This window comes from Dipodomys merriami, unplaced genomic scaffold (genome assembly GCF_024711535.1).
Source record: "Dipodomys merriami isolate MVZ:Mamm:240054 unplaced genomic scaffold, mDipMer1.0.p SCAF_19, whole genome shotgun sequence".
Lineage (NCBI taxonomy): Eukaryota > Metazoa > Chordata > Mammalia > Rodentia > Heteromyidae > Dipodomys > Dipodomys merriami.
In genome coordinates, this window is record NW_027203270.1 from 15467168 (window position 1) to 15491362 (window position 24195).

Here is a 24195-nt window from a genome sequence, read left to right on the forward strand (position 1 = left end):
GTTAGGTAAAACTGGAAGCATCTTCTTGACCAAAAGCCTGCTAGGTGTGCTTATTTCTGATGTTCTCCTAATTTCCCTGGAGGATTATCCAGCACTGTCTTTTAAACCTCACATGTTTGGGTATAGGGTATGTGTGCACATGCTGTTATTTCAGCTTGAATTTAGGAGACTGTGCTCTTAGGTTTTTTTTTTTTTTGGCGGGGGGGGGGGCAGATAGGTCATGGGGCTTGAACTCTGGTCCTGGGCACTGTCCCTCAGTTCTTCAGTTCAAAGCTAGTGCTCTACCACTTAATCCACAGAGCCACTTCCAGCCTTCTCAGTGGTTTATTGGAGACAAGACTTGTCTCACAGACATTCCTGCCTGGGCTGGCTTTGACCTGTGACTCAGCCTCCTGAGTAGCTAGGATTACAGATGTGAGCTACCAGCACCTGGCATAATTTCATACATATAACTTAAGGAGGGTGATAAGAAAATATGGTAATGTTCAATCTATGTTTTTGTTATTACCTATATTTCCTTACTGAACAAGTGTTATCTACATAAGGGCAAAGTATTTATACCAGCATCTTAACACTCTTACTTAAAATCCAAATTTCTTTTTTCTCTACTGAGTTTCTGACCAGGTCCTCATTCTCCTTTTTTGGTCAGCCGAGGTGCTTGAACTCTGGGCCAGGACGCTGTCCCCAAGCTTTTGCTCAAGGCTAGCACTCTATCACAGCATCACTCAGTCCTGGTTTTCTGTTGGTTAACTGGCAATGAGACTCATGGACTTTCCAGCCTGGGCTGACTTTGAACCACAACCCTCAGATCTCAGCCTCTGAGCAGCTAGGATTACAGGAGTGAGCCACCGGTGCCTGGCTCCTATCCTCATTTTCTTCTACCCAAAGATATCCATTTTTGGAGAAGTCTGATTATTCTGTCCACAACATCCCACTTCCTATACCTTTCTACATACAAAATGATTCTCTTATCTCTGCAAATCAGTATTTCTTGACTTCTGGAGATCCTTTAATGCATCAATGATCAATCCCACCCTTAGTTATATCCACAGTGCATATATTTAACCTGATTACTGATGGGCTATTGAGGGCATATAACCATGATTTCCTGTTACCATAAAGACTCAGCTCTTTGGCTAGTTGTGGTTATGCACACCTTTAATCCCAGTATTCAGGAGGCTGAAGCAAGAGGAATACAGGTTCAGCCTGATCTAGTGACAATCTGTCTCAAAAAATGCATAGGCTGGGAGCTGGGAAGGTAGCTCAGTGGTAGAGTGCTTGCCTTGCAAGCCTGAGGCCCTGGGTTCGATGCCTCAGTAACACATAAGAAGAAAGCTGGAAGTGGCGCTGTGGTTCAAGTGGTAGAGTGCTAGCCTTGACCTGAGGAGCTGAGGGACAGCGCCTAGGCCCAGAGTTCAGGCCCCACAACCGGACCCCCAAAAAAATAAATTAAAAAAAAAATGCACAGGCTGGGGATGTAGCTCAGTGACAAAGCACTTGTCTAGCAATTGCAAAGCTCTGGCTCTTGATTCTTATCACCACAAAAAAGAACAGAAAATAGCACTTTTGTGACAAATATTCAAAGATTACTTTCTTCAAAAGATCACCAAGCCAAATATTTGGCCATATTTTTATTTACTACATATACTATAAACATATACAATACATGCTACAAAAAAAACATTTTTTAAAAATTTAACTGTCAAGAAAGTGTATAGTGTTATAATACAATGGCACATGTTCATATTTTATTTCAAATTGGTTTGCTTTTCACCCATTTCAAACCATTAATAGTGAAATGTTACTTGTGGATAATTAAAAATTATCTATTTGCATTATTAACAATAAACAATTACAACAAATTAATAAGAATTAACCGTGTCAAATATTAGTATTCAAAAAATGGGCTTTTGCAGAGTGATTATATATAAAATATAGCAGCCAATTTCAGTTTACTTTGCTCTGTAACAATGTACATATGAACTTGGAGCCTAGCATTTCTTTTTTATGGGAAGATACTTATGCGAAGTCTTTTGATTTCTTGAGGTCCAGTAACCGCTACACCACGCCAATCCAACCCAAGAGTTCATGTAATGGCTTCAGACAACTGATCATTGAGAAGTTCTTGTCATTTTTAGTAGAGTTGCATGTTCCATTAACAATACATAGGATGAAGAGACACATTTTTCAGCCAATATCAAAGCCAAAAGAAAATACAAACATTCAGATCATTTGTGACAAGGATCTTATACAAATATTTTAGATGCCATACTTTCAGGAAAACAAAATTGAAGGTGTATTTGGATTTTATAGTATCTATGCTACCTGGAAATGTACAAGTAGTCAGGTGGAATTATGTCGAGTATTGCAAATCTGTTCATCCAACATTAAGCACCCAACTATGTGCATAGCACTGTGCTAACGTTTTATAAGTCGAGTATTACTGTCTTTATCAAGCATTACCTTAGTGTGAGGTAAAAATAAATTAGCGTCAACTCATTAAGTTTGCCTGTGATGAGGTTTGTAATCCCGCACCAGTTGGCTTCCCTGGGCCATGTAACAAGCTTCTGCACCCCCCTCATTCACTCACACACAGCTGCATACACTGTGCTCCAGGCAATGTGCTAGTCACTGAAATACCATGATTTGGTATATGTTTCAAGAATGCAAATTTATTATATAACCTATGCAGGACAATAGAAAGATACATTATTGTTCTGAAATGAGGTCCGAAGCAAAGTAAAGATGTTTTTATTGGTCATACGACACCAGAGTCCAGTGCCTATATTGAATGGGTACTAACTTTGAAAGTTTCATGTTGGGCTGCAATGCTTGGTAAGAAATGTATGCATTATCCTGCCCATGTAATTGTAACCCCTCTGTACAATATGTTCACAAATAAAATAAAATTAAAAAAAAAAAAAAAGAAAGTTTCATGTTGTCGTTAAAAAGAGCCTAGATCGTTTTTGGTCTCATAGGTCTATTCTTTGGAGCATGAGACTCCACATAAGCCATTCTACATGTAGGTTTGTAAACTAAACCTGGATATAAAAAGAACCAAAAACAAAGGCAGTTTATAATGTCATGTACTTCAAATACTATTCTGGCCAAGTAAAATGAATACATAGTTAATTCATGATTGATTCACACATTTTTCAAAGCTCTAACCCTATCCCAAACTCATATAATTCTAATTTGCCTTATATAAAAGTTGCACACAATGCAGAGGGCAGAATTTGGCCCTGAAACCTTCCATGGAATAGTATAAGTGATTGGTCCTTCCACTCCAAGTAGAATCTGAGAATTAGAACTCTGCATCTCCTATGAGGATACTGGCACCTAGGAGAAATGGCCTTTTAGGTCCCATCAGCCAGGAGTCTCTTTAGGTGCCATAGCAGTGTGGACCTACAATGACTCCTCAGGGGAAGGCAGAGAGCTGGGAGTTTGCTCACTGAGTGAATCCAATACTGGCTTAAAGCTATGCACTAAATAAAGTGCTCTGAACATCCTGCTTTTTTTCTGGAAAAAAAACACACATTACCTTAAGAATTAACCTGCTTGTAGGTCTGAAGGAAGAGAATGTAAGAGTTGAAAGAATCCTAAGAAAAAGCTTGAAGCAATGACTGGGAAGGAAGACAAATGCTTCTAGTAGTGTTCTCAGAACTTTCTCAGGATTTGAAATGTCATACAATGGTCATGTTCCATAAATGAAAATGCAATCCCACTGGATACTATTCACATGGTGCATTACTTAATGGGGTGGAAGGGAACATTTGATAGCATGATTTCAGAATGAAAGAACTACTGAACAATTCAGGGTAAGCAGTGTTCATCAAGTTTTCCACAAGCTGATCTCCACTGCCTGAAAGGAGGCAAGATACCTATCCCTTCTGATACAGGCAGGACCAGTATCATCAAAAATTGCCAATTCAGAAGTTAACCATACAAGCCCTCCAGTTTCGTACCCTGAACATGGTAAATAAGAGTAGGAATGGAGTAGTTCAGTCTAAAAAAGATCACAGGTAACAGAATGCTTACATAAACTAGACTGTTTTGATACCTGTAAGAAAATTGTATAGATGTCAACTGGGGGAGGAAAGAAAAATTGTTCCCATCTGTCAGCAAAACTGTTTGTTGAGCTATACTCAGCTGAAGTCCTCATCGGGATTCTGTTGATCCAGCAGACGGACATGTGTGAATGGGAAGTGACCTCGTTTGCCATTACACTCCCCTTCCCACTGACCACTCACATTAATCTTCGTAACCTTTACCAGCTCACCGACCTGCAGGAGGAGAATAAGGAGAGCACTTTATTTCCAATTAAGAATGCAAACTGAAAATCTCCACTTTGGTTAGGCATACCCTGCCCATGTGATTACTCTAGGGCTGACGTTACAGAAATGACTACTACCTCCCCAGCCCCAGCCACCAGACTAGTTACTTATGGTTAATGCAGGCAAAAGAAGTGGTTTTAGCATTAGAGAAAAACAGAGAACACAGAAAGTAGAGTATCCTAGTATCATAGAAAATAATCCTTTTGTGCCAACCTCAAGTTTCTCTGGATGAGCAATCCTGACTTAAGTGAGCTAGTACTCCTTTTCTTTTTTTTTGTTGGTCGTGGGGCTTGAACTCTGGGCCTGAGTGCTGTCCCTTCGCTTTTCAGCTCAAGGCAAGTGCTCTACCACTTGAGCCACAGCACCACTTCTATGGCTTACTTTTCTTATATCCACTATTCTCAGCTCATGCCTGGCCCTTGCTTGACATATGCTGAAGCCCAATCCCCCAGCCCACTCTCATACATTCCTCCAAACTGCTACTGTTTGCACAGAAAGAGGAAACATGACAAGCATACTTTTCTTTCTTTTTTTTTTTTTTTTGTCTGTCGTGGGGCTTGAACTCTGGGCCTGGGCGCTGTCCCTCAGCTCTTCAGCTCAAGGCGAGCGCTCTACCACTTGAGCTACAGCGCCACTTCCGGTTTTCTGGTGGTTTATTGGAGATAGGAGTCTCACAGTCTCTCCTGCCCAGGCTGGCTTTGAACCGCGATCCTCAGATCTCAGCCTCCTGAGTAGCTAGGATTACAGGCGTGAGCCACCAGCGCCCGGCTCTTTTCTTTTTTTTGGCCAGTTCTGGGGCTTGAACTCAGAGCCTGGGTACTGTCCCTGAGCTTCTTTTGCTCAAGGATAGCACTCTATCACTTGAGCCACAGCATCACTTCTGGCATTTTCTGTTTATGTGATACTGAGGAATCGAACCCAAGACTTCATGCAGGCTAGGCAAGCACTTTACCAGCCACATTCCCAGCCCTGATAAGCATACTTTAGATGGCCTCAGAAAATGAAATGTCTCCATTATCTTCAGATCAAGGCAAACCCTTTCCCACTCAGGCAGGTATAAGCACAAACCCCAAATCCTATCACCTTCAAATCCTCCCAATCCTCCACCTTCTCCAACATCTATTAACAGACCTCATTGCTTCCTCAATGCCACCTGGCTCAACATTAACTATCAGCCAGGCTCTGGTGGCTCATTCCTGTAATTCTAGCTATTCAGGAGGCTGACAACTGAGGATCTAGGTTCCAAGGCAGTTGGGGCAGGAAAGGTGGTAAGACAATATCTCCAATTAACCACCAAAACGCTGGAAGAGGAGCTGTGGCTCAAGTGAGAGAGCTGTCCTTGAGCACAAAAGCTCAGGAATACCCAAGCCTTGAGTTTAAGCCCCAGAACCAGCAAGCACATGCATACACGTGCACACACATACACAAATCAACTATCATATCACCTTATATATTAACTACCAACCATTCTTGTTTCTGCTTATAAAGTTTCTTGTGACATCAAATAATACAGTTTTAATAACATAGTATGCACCTACAATGAAATTTAGGTCAGGGTCAGAGTGATGAATGGATCCACTCTGGCAAAGTATTAAACAAAGGTGAGATAAAACCCTAAATGTTCACCAGATGCATCAGTGGCTAATGCCAGTAATCCTAGCTACTCAGAAGGCTATCTCAGGATCGCAGTTCCAAGCCAGCCTGGGCAGAAAAGGCCCAGTGACTCTTATCTCAAATTAACTACTCAAAAACCAGAAGCAGTGCTGTGGTTCAATTGGTAGAGTACCTTGAGCAGAGAGGTGCTCAGGAATAGCACCCAGGCCCTTACAACTGGGGGGAAAACACAGATGGACATGCAACTGGGCCTCATAACTGGGGGGAAAAGGAGACACAGATGGACACCTAGATGTCATTGGACTAAAGAACTCCAAGAGCTGGGCACTAGTGGCTCACATCATGCATGTAATCCTAGCTACTCAGCAGGCTGAGATCTGATGTGGTTCCAAGCCAGCACAGGCAAGAAAACCCATGAGACTATTATCTCAAATTAATCACAGAAAAAGCCAGAAGTGGTGCTGTGGTTCAAGTGGTAGCGTGCTAGCCTTGAGCAAAAATGTCAGGGACAGTGCCCAGGCTGAGACTGGCAAAAAAACCCCAAAACAACAAAAAAACCCCAAAACAACAAAACCTCCACAACCATCCCTTCGTTATCAAGGTTTGAGTTCTGACTACATTAAGTACCTTCAAAATGTAACTATTCATCTAGTTCTATGAAATAACTGTTTGCCACATTATTTTTTTTTGGGGGGGGGTCCGGTCGTGGGGCCTGAACTCTGGGCCAGGGCGCTGTCCCTCAGCTCTTCAGCTCAAGGCTAACACTCGACCACTTGAGCCACAGTGCCACTTCTGGCTTTTTTCTTTTTGCTTATGTGGTGCTGAGAATCAAACCGAGGGCCTCATGCATGCAAGGCAAGCATTCTACCACCGAGCCACCTTCCCAGCCCATGCCACATTATTTTTTGTCGGTTTTGGGGCTTGAACTCAGTTCTTGGGCATTGTCCCTGTGCCTCTTTGTGTTCAATGCTAGCACTTTACCACTTGAGCCACAGTTCCACTTCCTGATTTTGAATAGTTAATTGGAGATAAGTCTCTCAGGGTCTTTTCTGCTAGGATTGGCTTTGAACCTTGATCCTCAGATCTCAGCCTCCTAAGTAGCTAGGTTTATAGGCATGAGAAACTGGTGCACAGCTTGCCAAATTATTACAGTGCAATAAAAGCATTTTTTTTTCTTTCTTTTTTGCCAGTCCTGGGGCTTTAATTCAGGGCCTGGGCACTGTCCCTGAGCTTCTTTAGCTCAAGGCTAGTGCTCTGACACTTGAACCAAAGCACCACTTCCAGCATTTTCTGTTTAGGTGGGGAAGTGGCACTGTGGCCCAAGTGGTAGAGCGCTGGCCTTGAACTGAAGAGCTCAGGGACAGTGCCCAGGCCGAGTTCAAGCCCCATGACCGACAAAAAAAACAAAAACAAAAAAAAACCCTGTTTATGTAGTACTAAGGAATTGAATCCAGGGTTTCATGCATGCTAGGCAAACACTCTACCACTAAGCTACATTCCTAGTACCCGGCCCCCCCACCTCCCCATCGGTTGTAGGTCTTGAACTCAGAGTGTAGGTGCTGTCCCTGAGCTTCACTTTACTCAAGGCTAGCACTATACCACTTAAGCCACAGTGCCACTTTTGGCTTTCTCTGAGTAGTTTATTGGAGGTAAGAATTTCGGGAACTTTCCTGCTGGGGCTGGTTTTGAGCTGTAATCCTTAGATCTTAACCTCCTGAGTAGCTAGGATTACAGGCACGAGCCACCAGCACCCAGACAGAAACTTTCATTTTAGAGAAGGAAATGAAGATTCAGAATAATTACACAAAATAACTGAATTCAGATATCCTGGCTCCAAAGTTCATTTATGCTATTTCTATGATACCAGGCACCCTAAAATTATGGTCTAGGAGTCCCCAGACCATAAGGGGGTTCCCTGTGAACATGTCTAGGATAGCTGCTAGGCAAAGTAAACTCAAGTTCAAGTCAAGGGCATCTGCTAAAACCAACTTGATCTCAACTTAGAGAAATCAGCTTACCTAGTGGCCTATATGCAATTTCCTAAGTAATTATGTAAAAACTACAGGTCAGTCTAAAGTGGTTGTGAGGGTTGTCAGGGTCTGAACACTGTCCCTGAGCTTTTTTGCTCAAGGGTAGTAGCACTGTACCACTTGAGCTACAATGCCACTTCTGGTTTTCTGGTGGTTAACTGGGATGAGTCTCACCAGCTTTCCTGCCTGGGATGCCTTTGAACCGTGATCATCAGATCTCAGCCTCCTAAGTAGCTAGAATAATAGGCATTGAGCCACCAGTATCCAGCAAGTTGTAGTATTTCTACAAACAATGCAAAACCAAATATTTGCTTCTGTATCTCTTAAAGATACAAAGAAAGTTAGTAGCAACAAAATTTCAAAATCCATGTGATAAATAGGGAAAAATTAGTCCAGCATGGTGGTGCATGTGTATAATCCCAGTACTTGCAGGACTAATACAGGAGGATTAATAGTTAAAAGCCAGACAAGGCTACAGAGTGAGAACCTATCTCAAAACCAAAAAGGAACAATCTGATCTGATACATCCTCAGGGTAAGTCTTCATGCCAATCATGGAGTCCTTTGTAAAGAGGACTAAAGAGGATTTCTTTCTTTTTTTTTGGGGGGGGGGTGTCTGGTCATGGGCCTGAACACTGGGCCTGGGCACTGTTCCTCAGCTCTTCAGCTCAAGGCTAGCACTCTATCACTTGAACCAGTGCCACTTCCAGCTTTTTTTTTGCTTATGTGGTGCTGAGGAATTGAACCCAGGGCCTCAAGATGCAAGGCAAGCGCTCTACCACTGAGCCACCTTCCCAGTCCAAGAGACTTATTTCTTACCTCTTGAGGAACTAGCTTAATCGTGAACCTAGTACAGATGTAATCAAATCTGTAACTAGTCCAGGAGCTGCCCACACTTCAGGAAACACTCAAGAGAGACACAGAAGTCAGGTGCCGGCGGCTCATGCCTATAATCCTAGCTACTCAGGAGGCTGAGATCTGAGGATTGCTGTTCAAAGGCAGTCAAGGCAGAAAAGTCTGTGAGACTCTTATCTCCAAAAAAACTGGCAGAAAACCAGAAGAGGTGCTTTGGCTCAAGTGGTAGAGTACTTGCCTTGAGCAGAAGAGCTCAGGGACTGGGCCCAAGCCCAGAGTTCAAGCCCCAGGATGGCCAAAAAACAAACAAACAAACAACAGATAATTCCTAGCTACTCATGAGACTGAGATCAAAATTCAAAGCCAGAAGAAAAGTCCAAAAGATCCTATCTGCAATTACAAAAAGCTTGGCTGCAGGGCACTGGTGGCTCATGCCTGTAATCCTAGCTACTCAGGAGGCTGAGATCTGAGGATTGAGGTTCAAAGCCAGCCTGGGCTGGAAAGTCCATGAGACTCTTTTCTACAATTAACCACCAGAAAACTGGAAGTGGTGCTGTGGCTCAAATGGTAAAGTGCTTGCCTTAAGCTGTAAAACTGAGGGACAGTACCCAGACCCAGAGTTCAAGCCCCATGACTGACAAAAAAAATAAAAAAGCCAAGTAAGACCATGAGACCTTGAGTTCAAGGCTCAGTCCTGGCATCAAAAATAAAAGGTTCTAGTCTGGGAAAGTGGCTCAGTGGTAGAGTGCTTGGCTTGCATGCATGAGGCCCTGGGTTCGATTCCTCAGCAGCACATAAGCAGAAAAAGCCAATAGTGGCACTATGGCTCAAGTGTAGAGCGCTAGCCTTGAGCTGAAGAGCTGAGAGACAGTGCCCAGGCCCAGAGTTCAGGCCCCACGACCAACAAAAAAAAAAAAAAAAAACTGGCAAAAAAATAAATAGCTGGGCACTGTAATCCTAGCTACTCAGGAGGCTGAGATCTGAGGATCCCGGTTCAAAGCCAGCCTGGGAAGGAAAGTCTGCAAAACTCTTACCTCCAATAACCTATCAGAAAACTGGAAGTGGCACTAAAGCTCAAGTGGTCGAGCACTAGCCTTGAGCTGAAGAGCTGAGGGACAGTGCTCAGGCCCAGAGTTCAAGTCCCATGACCGACAAAAACATAAAAATAAATGGTTCCTCCTTATACTATTCTAGTATCAATTTCCATATTCTTCCCAACTTTCAGTATATCTCTACATTATTTCATATCTACTTTCTTCAACAGCACCCAGTGTCTGCCTTATTTAGTGTTATATTCCCCCAGGATATGGGTCCTGATCAACCCATAGAAATTTAGTGAGCAGAAGAATACTCTTGCTTCAGTTCTTCCCAGTCTTCATACTTACTAGAGAAATCTGCTGAGTAGAGAAAAATTAAATACCTAGTATCTTAAATTCTAGAGGGAAACTGACAGCAAATAAGCCATGCCGAAGCATTCTTATGGTGAAAGATGATAAGTTTTGAATTTTCATCTCCACTAGCCTGAATGATCCAGCCTGTCCTGTTCCTTTTTACTTTTCTTTTTTGAGATAGGGTGTCACTATGTACCCAGGTGGGCTGGTCTCAAACTAAAAATTTCTTTCTCAGCCTCTTGTGCTAAATATCACCATTTCATGTTCAACCTATGTTAACATCAGTTTTCTTCCATCTATCGAATGATTTTTAAAGTTCTTTCTAACTCTAGAATTATTCTACTAAACTCTTTTTTTCAAGTACATTAAAGAAGGTGATTTAACACTATTTCTAAGGGTATTTGTTCTAATTTGAAAGATGTCTTTTACAGCAAAGAAAAACATATCTGAAAACTACTATCTAAGCTGGATACTGGGAGCTCACATCTTTTATCTCAGCTATTCAGGAGACTGAGGCTGGGAGATGACAATTCAAAGCCAGTCTGGGTAGGAAAGTCCACTATACTCCATCTCCAAAATAACCACAAAGTCAGGCTGAAGGTATGGCTCAAGTAGTAGAATACCAACTGAGTAGGCAAGCCAACCGAATTCAAGACCCTGAATTCATATCCTAGAGTACCCTTCCCCCCAATAAAACAACAAACTTCTTAATCCCCTGGTGTGATAGATTACACTTGTTATCTAGCTACTGAAAGGTAGACATCAAAAGGATGGTGGTACACAAGCCAATCTTAGGCAAAAGAGCTATCAACAATATCAACAAGTAGCTGGCATTGAGGCATAGGTATATCATGCCAACTATGCAGGAAGCTTAAATAGGATAGTGGTCTACTACACCTAGGTATTAAATGATGGACTCTATTCTCAAAATAACTAAAGCTGATAACTCAAGTGGTAAAACATCTTCCTATTAACTCTTGGCCCAGTTCAACCCCAATTACCGCCCCCCCCCAAAGCTAATCAAAGCACAAATACTATTAAAAATTAGTCTCAGCCAGGTGCTAGTGGCTCACATCTATAATCCTACTGAGGAGACTGAGAGCAAAAGATCAAGGTTCAAAGTCAGCTCAGACCAAAAACTCCAAAAGAGTCTTATTTCTACTTAACCACCAGAAAACCAGAAGTGGAACTGTGGCTCCAAGAGAGCTAGTCTTGAGCAAAAAAGCATAGGGAAGCTGGGCACCGGTGGCTCACACCTGTAATCCTAGCTACTCAGGAGGCAGAGATCTGAGAATCATGGTTTAAAGCCAGCCTGGGTAAGGAAGTCTCTTTTTTTTTTTTTTTTGTCGGTCGTGGGTCTTGAACTCTGGGCCTGGGCGCTGTCCCTCAGCTCTTCAGCTCAAAGCGAGCGCTCTACCACTTGAGCTACAGCGCCACTTCCGGTTTTCTGGTGATTTATTGGAGATAGGAGTCTCACGGTCTTTCCTGCCCAGGCTGGCTTTGAACCGCGATCCTCAGATCTCAGCCTCCTGAGTAGCTAAGGAAGTCTCTTATCTCCAATTAACCACCAGAAAACTGGAAGTAGCACTGTGGCTCAAGTAGTAAGCGCTAGCCTTGAGCTGAAGAGCTGAGGGACAGCATCCAGGCCCAGAGTTCAAGCCCCACGACCAAAAATAAATAAATAAATAAAAAAGCATAGTGATAGTACCCAGGCCCTGAGTTCAAGCTCCATGCCCAACAAAAGAAATTTTTGAAAGGTTGGTCAGGGTTTTGTTGCTTTGTATGTCCCTCCCCCACGGTATAACCCCTGTTTTCACTGTATTTGATGTTGGTATAATTTGGGGACCGGAAGGGAAAGAACAAATTGTTTAAATAGGGATACAGGCTGACCCATTGCAATAATGAGATGTACAAGACACTATGTAGAAAAATGAACTTTACAATTTAGGCAGTGGGGGAGGGGGGAAGTGTAGTTGTGGAGATAGGAGGGAAGGGATGGTAGGGGAAAAACAAAGGAGGAGGTAATGCTTGATAAGAAATGCAATCTTAGCCGGGTACCTATGGCTCACATCTGTAATCCTAGCTACTCAGGAGGCTGAGATCTGAGGATCGCGGTTCAAAGCCAGCCCGAGCAGGAAAAGTCCGTGAGACTCTTATCTCCAATAAAAAAAAAAAAACACTAGAAAACCAGAAGTAGCACTGTGGCTCAAGCGGTAGAGCCCTAGCCTTTTTTTTTTTTCTTTTGGTCAGTTGTGGGGCCTGAACTCTGGTCCTGGGTGCTGTCCCTCAGCTCTTCAGCTCAAGGCTAGCACTCTACCACTTGAGCCATAGTGCCACTTCCGGCTTTTTCTGCTTATGTGGTGCTGAGGAATCGAACCCAGGGCCTCATGCGTGCAAGAGCCCTAGCCTTTAGCTGAAGACCTGAGGGACAGCGTTCAAGGCCGAGTTCAAGCCCCAGGACTGACAAAAAAGAAAAGAAAAGAAAAAGAAATGTACTCATTACCTTGCCCATGTGATTATAACCCCTCTGTACAGTATTTTCACAATAAAAAACTTACTTAAAAAAAAAAAAACAACAAGTTTGGTCTGGAGATAGGCTACCAAGGATAACTACTTGTCAAAGGCAAAAACTAATCTCTTAGAAGAACAATAAAATACATTACACAACAAAGACTAAGATCTACTGTTCCTCACACCTGTATTATTCCACTGCTTTCCAATACAGTAGGAATGGAATGTGGACATGTTAGCAAGTGGTCTACCCACTCCTTAATTCTTTCACTCTACCACTGAGCCACCTTCCCAGCCCCTACTCCTTTATTTTATTTTATTTTTTGGGTCCAGTCGTGGGGCCTGAACTCTGGGCCTGGGCACTGTCCCTCAGCTCTTCAGCTCAAGGCTAGCGCTCTACCACTTGAGCCACAATGCCACTTCCAGCTTTTTTTTCCCTGCTTATGTGGTGCTGAGGAATCGAACCCAGGGCCTCATGCATGCAAGGCAAGCACTCTACCACTGAGCCACCTTCCCAGCCCCCCACTCTTTTATTCTTGACAAATGCAGTTAATCCATAGTAAAGAACCTCATATTTCCTAGAGAAAAACATTTTTTGTGGGAAAATTCTACTTAGGTGCTTTGCTGCATACCATTATAACACTGTAATTTTTGTGAACACACCTTCTTTTAGACAATGAAAAAAGAAAGTAATAGAGTTTAAGATACAGATGAGAAAAATTATTTTAGGTTAATTCTTATGAACTCAGGTGTTATTAGTCAAAGTATGTTTAGTAGATAAATCAGAACATTCAGTAATACAGTTTTAAGTTTACTCATTGTAAAATAGGTTTTCAATATATATATATATATATATATATATATATACATACATACATACATATATATATATATATATATATAAAAAGAAAACCAAACATTAAATGTTAAAATCAGTACTTAATAGTTTGACATCTACAACATCATAATGCTGGTGCTTGTATTCAGCATTCCTACAAAGCTCTAAGAGGTGTGAAAGGGAAACCCTGTAGCAGATCTCTTCTTTCTACATTTTGCACATTATGTACCTCCAAAGCCAAGGCTGTCTTGTCGTAGGCATTAGGGACTCGCTTCTGGATAACCCTGGCATAAATGGGCCCATTCTGGAGGTTAGGGAGCGGAGTGTTGACGCTGGGTTGGGCATAGGGCCCAGGCTCCGGCCCACCCAGTGGCTGTGGGTGGGAACCCTCCTGGTTACCTCCAATCAGGGCCGATACTGAGGCGGAGGCAGGTCTATACTTCTCCACGTAAGGGACTGGGATCATCCCTCTCTTTCCTTCGCTGTCCTCTGCATTCCACCACTGCTCTTCAGGCTTATCCCGGATTCTCAGGATGTCTCCTTTCTTAAAGGGAAGATCTTCTTCATCATTCCCATTAAAGTCAAAGAGGGCTCGCACATACTCTGCCTCCTCTGGCCTGAGAATCACTCCACTACTCTGCCTAGATCTGGAAACTGGTTCTATCAATGTTGTAGTGTCCAAATAGTGTATTTTGTAGAATTCCAGTAAAGCAGGCAATGAATCAAACTCTTGATCTCCTATCCGGAGTCTGGAGGGGTTCACCCCTGAAAAAAACAGAGCAGAGTGTTAAAGATGTACTATACTGAAGATGGAATACAGATTTCAAGCACTCCCATACACATTTAGTTAATAATGAGGAAAAAAGTTGAAGAGGGGCCCTCTCTACATAGTATATGGGAAATACTTTGAAAGGAGCCTACCACCACAGGGTGAGCATGGGAGAGCAGTGCTGGGCTCAGAAGGACAAGAAGGCCACTTGGGCTTACTCTTTTCTTTTTTTCTTTTTTTTTTGCCAGTCCTGCAGCTCAAACTCTAGGCCCAGGTGCTGTCCCCAAGCTTCTTTTGCTCAAGGCTAGCACTCTACCACTTGAGCCACAGCCCCACTTCTGGCTTTTTCTGTTTATGTGTACTGAGGAATGGAACCCAGAGCTTCATGCATGCTAGGCAAGCACTCTACCACTGAGCCACATCCCCAGCCCTGGGCTTACTCACATATAACCTCACAGGGGCTCTTATTCATTGCCCCACTCTATCTAGTTGACACTGAATACAAAGTAGTTTAAGATAGAAGGTTTTGGAAGTCATCGGGCTTGATCCAGGACCAGGGTGCTGTCTCTGAGCTCCTTTGCTCAAGGCTAGCACTTTGCAACTTGAGCCACAGTGCCATTTCCAGTTTTCTGGTGGTTAAGAGTCACAGACTTGGGCTGGGAAGGTGGCTCAGTGGTAGAGTGCTTGCCTTGCATGCATGAGGCCCTGGGTTCGATTCCTCAGCACCACATAAGCAGAAAAAAGCTGGAAGTGGCACTGTGGCTCAAGTGGTAGAGCACTAGCCTTGAGCTGAAGAGCTGAGGGACAGTGCCCAGGCCCAGAGTTCAGGCCCCACGACTGGCAAAAAAAAAAAAAAAAAAAGAGTCACAGACTTTTCTGCCTGAGTTGACTTTGACCCACTATCCTCAGATCTCAGCCTCCCTATTAGCTAGGATTACAGATGTGAGCCACCAGCACCTGGCGATATAAGGTTTTGTTGCAATCTTTTTTTTTTTTTGTCAGTCATGGGGCTTGAACTCTGGACCTGGGCGCTGTCCCTCAGCTCTTCAGCTCAAGGCGAGCGCACTACCACTTGAGCTACAGTGCCACTTCTGGTTTTCTGGTGGTTTACTGGAGATAGGAGTCTCACGGTCTCTCCTGCCTGGGCTGGCTTTGAACCGCGATCCTCAGATCTCAGCCTCCTGAGTAGCTAGGATTACAGGCGTGAGCCACCAGCGCCCGGCTGTTGCAATCCTTTTAATCTTAGGAAATATATCAAATTCCCCTCCTTATTAAGTCCTAGCAGCTGTTTCAGGAAAAGGTGGGAAGAGATTGGCATCTATAGTGAGCTCATGTACTCTCTTCACATCTAGAACACAATTCCAAAGAACTTTTTTTCTTTTTTGGGGGGGGGAGGGGGCGGGTGCAGGTCTTGGCCAGGGCACTGTCCCTAACTTTTTTTGCCCAAGGACAACGCTATTCACTTAAGCCACAGTGCCACTTCCAGCTTTTTCTGAGTACTTTGTTGGCAATAAGTGTCTCATGGCCTTTCCTGCCCAGGCTAGCTCCCAAATGCAATCATCATATCTCAGCCTCCTGAGTAGCTCAGGATTACAAGTGTGAACCACTGACTTATATCCTATTCTTAATGACGTTAGGGAAAGAAACTAAATAAAAATCCATTCCCAGTTTTTAGAGGTTCACAGAATAGTTAAAGGCATGTATATGCATGGTTGCTTAGCAAGGAACAAAGCAACATGTCTTAGGAAGACATTCCCCCAAGGCCAGCTTTTATTTTAAAAAGAGGTGTGGGGCTGGGAAGGTGGCTCAGCGGTAGAGCGCTTGCCTTGCATGCACAAGGCCCTGGGTTCAATTCCTCAGCACCACATAAGCAAAAAGAAAAAAAGCTGGAAGTGGTGCCATGGCGCAAGTGGTAGAGCGCTAGCCTTGAGCTGAAGAGCTGAGGGACAGTGCCTACGATCGGACCCCCCCCCAAAAAAAGAGGTATGTACCTATCAAAATTAGCAGCAACAATAACAATAAACTATCCTGACACACAATAACTCACAATGAAAAGGCAATTCTGATCACCTATGATCAGAACACTTTTTACTCTAAAAAGGAAAGTAACCACTCCCTGTCATCCATTGTTATTGTTCCTCTATTACTGTACTAGGCCAAGTGAAACCTGTGTTTTTCTATGGAGGGTGGTAGTGTGGGGAATATTAGAAGAACAAGTATGACCACTAAGCCATGTCCTTTCAAGATCAGTGTGAAAAAAAATTGGCAGCTCCTCTGGCACAAAGAAAGAAAGAAGTGGGTTTAACCTCTTATTCTAACGCTACATGGTGTAAGCTGGTCTCATTGACTTCCATTTATTTTTTGGCTTGGCAACTCCAACACAGAAATACAAGAAAACACCAAAGGAAATCATTGGCATGTTTTACCCATAAGTTATTCTTTCTGTTACTAATGCTATAATAATTCCAGAGGAACGCATGGTTTTGTTTACTATTGGACAATCAGAAATATACAGGGCAAGCAAGTTCCACTGATCCAAACTCCAGAGGGAAGCTAGGAGAAAATAATATATATAAATCCCCGATAAGTCCAAACCTCACCACAGCTATGTGATCTGGCTCTTTTCTCGCCTTCCAACCACAAACAGCCAAACGCAGGAAATAGAAGGATGGGAAAAGAAGGAGTTATAGTCAGTCTTGAGGATAGGATTGACAGAATTCTCATAGCTATCTAGGACTTAAAAACCAGGCTGAGTTCTGAATGTGTAATTATGAATTAACACAACCAGAAATAAAAATCAAGGCAAGTAGCTGAATATCCTTTTGGCTTCTCTGTATCTGATCAAGGGATTTCTTCTAAGCACTTTAGTCCTCAGATTTCATGAATACCTGAGGCTCTCGGAGCCTCTAGCAAGACACCACCAATTCCCCTTCCTGAGTCTCATACTCAGAGGCATGGTTAGTCTTTTTTTTTTTTTTGGTTAGTCATGGGGCTTGAACTCTGAGCCTGGGCCCTGTCCCTCAGCTCTTCAGCTCAAGGCAAGTGCTCTACCACTTGAGCCACAGCACTGGTTTTCTGGTTAATTGGACTTTCCTTGCCCTGGCTGGCTTTCAACCTCAATCCTCAGATCTTAGTCTCCTGAGTAGCTAGGATTATAGGCGTGAGCCACCAGCACCCAGCTAGCCTTTTTTGATTGAATACCACACGACTTTCTCTTACATTCCTATTCCATCTCTTCCTATGGTATTTATATTCCAATAAAGAGTAAAAGGCTGCTGAGAAGGAATTCTAAAGACTACAGAGAAATATGGTCGTCTAGCCATTGGATATCATCAGCACAGAACTCTGCAGATTCAGACTCTGGCTCTCATGTACTAGTTATATGAGCTGATTTCCAACTTCTCTGTATCTTAGCCTTTTATTCATTCACATCAAATATATGATCAGAGGTTGAAAAACTCAGCACTTCCTCTTATATATGAGCATAACAAAGATTTGGAAAAAATCTTGCAATAAACAAACCAATTTTGTTTTATCCTGGATTATTCTTTGGTGCAAAATTTCCAACTAACACAGTGTAGAATTTCCCTGAAACTACTAAGGGAAGGATCTAATTCTGGAGATTAAGACAGGAAAAGCAAGCTTGTGAATTATAAAGTTAACAAGATACAGAAGCTGAAGGTGACAAAGCAGGCACTGGGTAATGAGCCAGAGAAGTGGCCTGGCCAGCACTAACTTGAAAAGGAATCAAGAACAATTACCGCCCAACTTGTTTGCCATCTCCCAAAAGCCAGGATCTTGCTAGGCAAATGGAAGCTACCTGCCCAGCCAGAGTCAAACTTTTTTTTTTTTTTTTTGAGTACTGGGGTTTGAACTCAGGACTTTGCACTTAACTAGCCAGGGCTCTAACTTAGCCATTTTTCTAGTCTTTTTGGCTTTAGTTACTTTCCCCATAAAGTCTTGAGCCTTATGCCCAGGACACCTTCAAGGACAATCCTTTTAGCTATGCTTTCCAAAGTGCTAAGATTGAGATTTGCACCACCAAGCCCAACTTGTTTATTCTCATGGGGATCTTAGTAACTTCCTGCCCAGGTTGACTTTGAACTGTGATGCCCATTCCCTAGTAGCTGGGATTATACATGTCATGAAGCTACGGTAAGTTTTTTTTTTTTTTTCCTCTTTGCTGGTCCTGGGGACTGTCCAAGACCTTTGTGCTCAATGCTAGCACTCTACCACTTGAGCCACAGCACCACTTCTGTTTTTTTTTCTGAGTTTATTGGAGATAAAGTCTCATGGACTTTCCTGCTTGGTCTGGCTTCAAACCAGGATCCTCAGATCTCAGCCTCCTGAATAGCGAGGATTACAGTTGTGAGCCACTGGCCCCAGGCCCCGGGTGTTTTATGCTTCCTCACCCATTAGGGCAATAGGGGGTAGGCTTGGGCTGAGAAGGTAGCACCAAGTTCCATGCTGTCACAAAACAAATCCCAAGTTCTTTCACCACTTTTTCCCCTTGGAGACACTGGGATTTTTACGTGGGGCTTACACTTGACTAGACAAGCATTGTATCACTTCTAGCCCTTTTTTGCTTTAGGTTTTTTTTCCAGAAAGGTTCTTGATTTTTGCCTGAGAACAACATTAGACTACCTCTGCCTTTCACATTTCTTCATGTATCCCATCTCTTCCTCTCTAGCACTGTTTCTAGAGGCACGTTTCACCAGTGTTTACCAACCCCAACCCATGCTGTGTAGGCCAATGAGCATCAAAACTGAGAATGATTTTTTTTTTCTTTTTTTTGCTGCATTAAAGTTTGAACTCGCTGGGCAGGTACTCTACAGCTGAGTCTCTAGCTGTTTTTCAATTTTGTTTCAATACTCTCATTATGTTCATAACATTAATACTTACAACTTTCAAGTACTTAATATGCGTATTATGTTCCTAAGTGTTTAATGTGTTCCAGCTTAACTCTTTTTTTTTTTTTTGGGGGGGGGTCCGGTCGTGGGGCCTGAACTCTGGGCCTGGGCACTGACCCTCAGCTCTTCAGCTCAAGGCTAGTGCTCTACCACTTGAGCCACAGCACCACTTCCAGCTTTTTTCTTTTTGCTTATGTGGTGCTGAGGAATCAAACCCAGGGCCTTGAGCATGCAAGGCAAGCGCTCTACCACTGAGCCACCTTCCCAGCCCCCCAGCTTAACTCTGTAAGGCAGTATTTTCTCTTTCACAGACAAGGAACCTAAAACAAGGGAAATGTTATATAACTTGTCCATAGTTACAAAGTAGGCTAGGAATGGGGCTTATTGTAGAGTGCTTGCCTAGAATGCATGAGGCCCTGGGTTCAATTCCTCCACACCACATAAGTGAAATAAATAAAACTTAAAGTCCAATAGTCCTTTATAGGACCATTAGAAGCAACGTGAACTAAATTGTCTGATGTTTACCCAATCTGACTCTGGGGCACAACCAGGGATTCTAAAGCTATAGCAGTACAGCAAAAGAACCAAGGTAAGTCAAAACAGGCCACTCAAAAAGGTTGTAAAGGGGCTAGGAAGGTGGCTCAGTGGTAGAGCGCTTGCCTTGCATGCATGAAGCCCTGGGTTCGATTCCTCAGCACCACATAAGCAGAAAAAAAAGCCGGAAGTGGTGCTGTGGCTCAAGTGGTAGAGCACTAGCCTTGAGCTGAAGAGCTGAGGGACAGCGCCCAGGCCTAGAGTTCAGACCCCACTACCGCACCCCCCCCCAAGAAAAAGGTTGTGAATCCTTGGACCTATTCTACCCCTAGAACTTCTACACCTATGCCATTCCCTACAAATTATACCTATCAGATGTATATACTACACTATATAACCCTTAGTAAAAAGTTTCTCTTACACATACTCAATGTGCCACATCGTTTAGGGCTTAAACACAGGGCCTTGTGTATGTTAGGCAGTCATGCTCCATGACTGCCTTTGATGTGTATTATCTATACACTAAAGCCAGTTTTTCTCTTGCTAGCCCTTTCTTTTTTTATCTTTAAACATAACCTGGGACCCCAGAGAAGAGACAACTGTCAAAGAGAATCTTTTGTGCACACTGCTGGAATCCCAAGTAAAGAGTAAAAAGTAAAAGGCTCAGTTCTCATATCCAAATTCCTGCGCTCCAATTCTAGTCAGTTACATATGAGCTGTGTGACTTGAGGCAATTTACTAAATCTGACTCTCAGTTCATTCCTCCTTAAGGTACAAATCTTTTTAATGATCACAATACTTTTTATAGTAAATGAGATAAGGCACATGTAAAGTACTTAGCAAAGTACATGACATAGAATAACCAGTCAATAAATGTAAGCCATTAATATTGTATATGCCTCTCTGAAATTCAAGAAATTCCTGTGTGGTTGTATATGCCTCTCTGAAATTCAAGAAATTCCTGTATGGCTTCAAAAGAAAAAGAACTTGATAGGGAAAACAAAGACTAAGTATTCACTATAAAGACGGCAACTGAATCAATAACTATACAGAAAATGGAACACATAGCAGAATAAAGAATTACCATAATGCCCATGAACTTTCCACACCCCATCTTCTAACTCTGGTAATCTTTACTTCAGGATCTGAACACTTATCTGTTTTGTAAAGGTGGAGCTCAATATCAAGTTAAGTATTGAAATATAAAATCACAATGCCAAAAGTATGGAGGAATAATCAAGCTAATCAACAAAATGCATGCATAAACAAAAGGCTGAAAGTTGAATTTCAGTAACATTATGCCATCCTGTTAATGCATTTAGTAGAAAACTTGGATACCTTGTAGCTAGAACTGAAGCAGGATTTATCTGGTTTAGGGCAAATAAACGTTACAGCACTGAGAAAGATGTAGGATAATTTGTGAACTTAAGTCCCCACTCTTTTTCTGCTTCCATCTACAGTGAGAAGGCACTTAGGACCTTTGGTGGTGTTTCAGATCTGCACATAGAGATTACTACTCTAAGTATCTCTGAATTACCCTACATCCCATGTTTCCTTAACATTCCCCAATTAAATCCAATAATGTACAAGAATCACATCTCCATGATCTGACAGGGAAGATTCGGTAGGATCAGTTAACTTCTCTAAGGATCTCCCCCAACAGTCTGTTCCTGATATCCAGGAAGACTGAGCCAGTCTTACCCACTTCCTGGGTAAGGAATGGACCAGGCAGGACAAGACTGACAAATGTTGAAGCCCAAGGAAAATAAAGCTCTGTTCATTCTGCGGAAAGGGATTGTCTCCACTCGCTTTTGTCTCGTTAACAACAATCTTTTCCTCCGCTAAGCACTTTGAAAAGGAGCAGCTCCTAAATGCAGTGGAGCATCTTCTGAACCTTAAAAATGTCTGGGACACAGCCAGCCAGGCATTCACTTAGGCCGGTCTGGTCCTAGATGGCTTTCTTCTACCACCAAAGCACTTGATTCACCACCTTCCTCCTCCCCAGGGGGAAGAGAACGGTAAAAAGCCTTCTGGAAAAATGCCCAAGAAAGGAAAAAGCTGACCGGGTTTCCTGAGGGTGTCTCCATCCCTCCCGGCCAGTATGTGGTGACTTCCTACCGAAGGCCACCAGGGGAGTAGGGCCAAACCCAGCTCTCCCCAACACTACAGGAAATGTTTCCAACCTAAAAGCCACTTGTAGGATTATGGGATTCATTCTGAGCACCGCTGCCAAAGTGATGCCCCCGCAGTGCCAACATCCCCCCCCCCCCAGCCTCAAGCCCTTTGTCACCACGTTGCCTGGCCCGGCCCCAGTCCCGGTGCCGGCCTCGGGCGCTGGCCCCACCCTGGGGCCGAAGCAGTTCCCCTTCCCCCGGGCCGGGTCGTCTTCCAGGCACACCCTGAGGCCCGGGTCAGTGGCCTCTCCTCCCCCACACGCTCCCGCACGCCCTCTCCTCCTCCGTGGGAACCGGCCTTCCTGCCCCCCCCCGTCCCTCGTGCAGGTCCGCTCGCCGGGAGCAGCCGCCGGGCCCGGCTGGGAGTTCCGCAGTCCACCCCCACCCCCCGACACCCCGCCCGGGGCCGCCCGTCCGTCCGTCCGTCCGTCTGTCCGTCCGTCGGTCCCTCACCGGGCGGAGGCTGAGCGGGCGACGGTGGCACCGGCGGGCGCGGGCCGCTGCTGTTGATGATGTAGTGGGAGACGCGCGAGTTCTCGGACACGCTGAGCACATAGTCCCCGGGGCTGGTGCTCGAGTCCCGCACAAGGAACACCCCGTGCCGCTGGCCCTGCAACAGCGCCACCGCCTCCTGTCGGCTCAACCGCCCCCAGTACCAGCTACTCCTCTCCTCCGAGTCGAAGTTGCCCGCCATGGCCGCCTCCGCGCCTACACGCTGGGCCGCCGCCGCCGCCGCCGCCACGCGCGCCCCTCCAGCCCCGCCGCCCCGCCGCCCAGCGGACCGGCTTCGGTCTCAGCCTCACAGAAGCGCCTGAAATGGCGGCGGCGGCCGCGGGCCTTCCCCACCGGAAATGACGCGCCCCCTACCCCGAGGGAGGCTGCCGGGAAGGGGACGGTCGCCCGCCATTGGGAGAAGGGCAAAAGAGCGCTGGAGTGTGCACTGCGCATGCGACTTCCTGGGCGGCGCCGCCTGGCGCGAATCCAGACTGCGGGCGAGAGGAAGGCGGAGTCTAGGGCTCAGGGGCGGAGCCTCAGTTGCAGTTTGGGGATTTGTGTGTGCTGAGTGGGTTTTGGCCCTCTTCTTTCCACCTTGCTTCGAGCTTCCCATAAGTAGGAACTGCCAGGCAAGAATTGGAGTAGAGCCGGGCACTGGTGGCTCAGGTGGCTCCTGGTTACTCAGGAGGCTGAGGCCTGAGGATCATGGTTCCAAGCCAATCTGGGCAGTAAAGTCTGTGAGACTATTTTCTTCTGTTAACCACCAGAAAACCGGAACCAGAAGTGTAGCAGTGGCTCAAAGTGGTAAACTTGAGCAGAAGAGCTCAGGGATAACGCCCAGGCTCTGGGTTCAAGCCCCACGACTGACAAAAAAAAAAAAAAAAGAGGAAAAAAAGTATGAGGATTGGGTGTGTAGTTCAAGTGATAAAAGGCCTGCCTGGCAAGTGCCAGGGCCTGAATTAAAACAAGCAAGAAAAATTAACAGGGCCTTAGGGCCTGAGTTCACAGGAAGACTTCCTGACAGGCTGGTCTTTTTTTGAGGATCTAGCTTGTCACCTCCAAACCAGTTAAAGTTCTTATTTTCATTGATTGATTCTGAAAATAGTACTGGCATTGCACTGCCTTTCCAGTACAATGGTGATCAAAACTGGGCAGTGCTGTCACCAAATCCATAGACCAGTAAGAAGGGACCAGGAAAAAAATGAGGAATTAATAAGGAATGGCAAAACCAATGTGAGGCCAGGCGCTAGTGGCTCATGCCTGTAATACTAACTACTCAGTAGGCTGAGATCGGAGGAACAGGTTTCAGTCAGCCTGGACAGGAAAATCTGTAAAACTCTTATCTCCAGTTAACCGCTAAAAAAAGCCAGAAGTGGAGGGGTGGCTTAAGTGGCAGAGTGCTAGCCTTAAGCAAAAGAGGACACACAGACACACACACACACACACACACACACACACACACAAATGATGAGAAACAGACAAAAATACAAATATTACTTAGACTGCAGAGAGAGATCCAAAAGGTCTTCCAAAAGAGATGGCAAGTGGAAAGATGATTCAGGTTTAAGAGAATGAAGTGTATCCAGCCAGACAGAAGAATGGAGTGTCCTCTCTATTAAAGCCCTCACATCCCTGCCCAGATTTTTCTAAACCCTAAATTGTGACCATAGACATGTTCTAATCACTACATTGCTGATCCTTTACTCCCACAATCCTTCTCTCTCTCCTAGGCTGGCCTACA

At 44.3% G+C, this 24195-nt stretch overlaps 1 protein-coding gene across 2 annotated transcripts; it reads right to left on the reverse strand.

Moving 5' to 3' along the window:
* Positions 1-1612: 1612 nt before the first annotated feature.
* Crk (CRK proto-oncogene, adaptor protein) lies at positions 1613-22795 on the reverse strand. 2 transcript variants are annotated; one of them, XM_070027445.1, is made up of 3 exons: positions 22413-22795; positions 13802-14337; positions 1613-4283 (listed from the first exon to the last, which is right to left on the reverse strand). In XM_070027445.1, the coding sequence occupies exons 1-3, from the start codon at positions 22651-22653 to the stop codon at positions 4146-4148; spliced, it is 915 nt and encodes a 304-aa protein (XP_069883546.1). In that variant the 5' UTR covers positions 22654-22795; the 3' UTR covers positions 1613-4145. The 2 variants fall into 2 exon arrangements, with proteins under 2 accessions (XP_069883546.1, XP_069883545.1); XM_070027444.1 differs by having other exon boundaries at positions 4199-4283; positions 13972-14337.
* Positions 22796-24195: the final 1400 nt, after the last annotated feature.

What these genes read in the sequence shown, in the direction of transcription:
- Crk (XM_070027445.1), bottom strand. Translation starts at nt 22,653, where the DNA reads ATGGCGGGCAACTTCGACTCGGAGGAGAGGAGTAGCTGGTACTGGGGG. An exon ending in GCCCGCTCAGCCTCCGCCCG is followed by an intron (nt 14,338 to 22,412) that starts GTGAGGGACCGA and finishes TGTTTTTTTCAG; the next exon opens with GGGTGAACCCCTCCAGACTC. An exon ending in AGACAGCCTTGGCTTTGGAG is followed by an intron (nt 4,284 to 13,801) that starts GTACATAATGTG and finishes CTCCTCCTGCAG; the next exon opens with GTCGGTGAGCTGGTAAAGGT.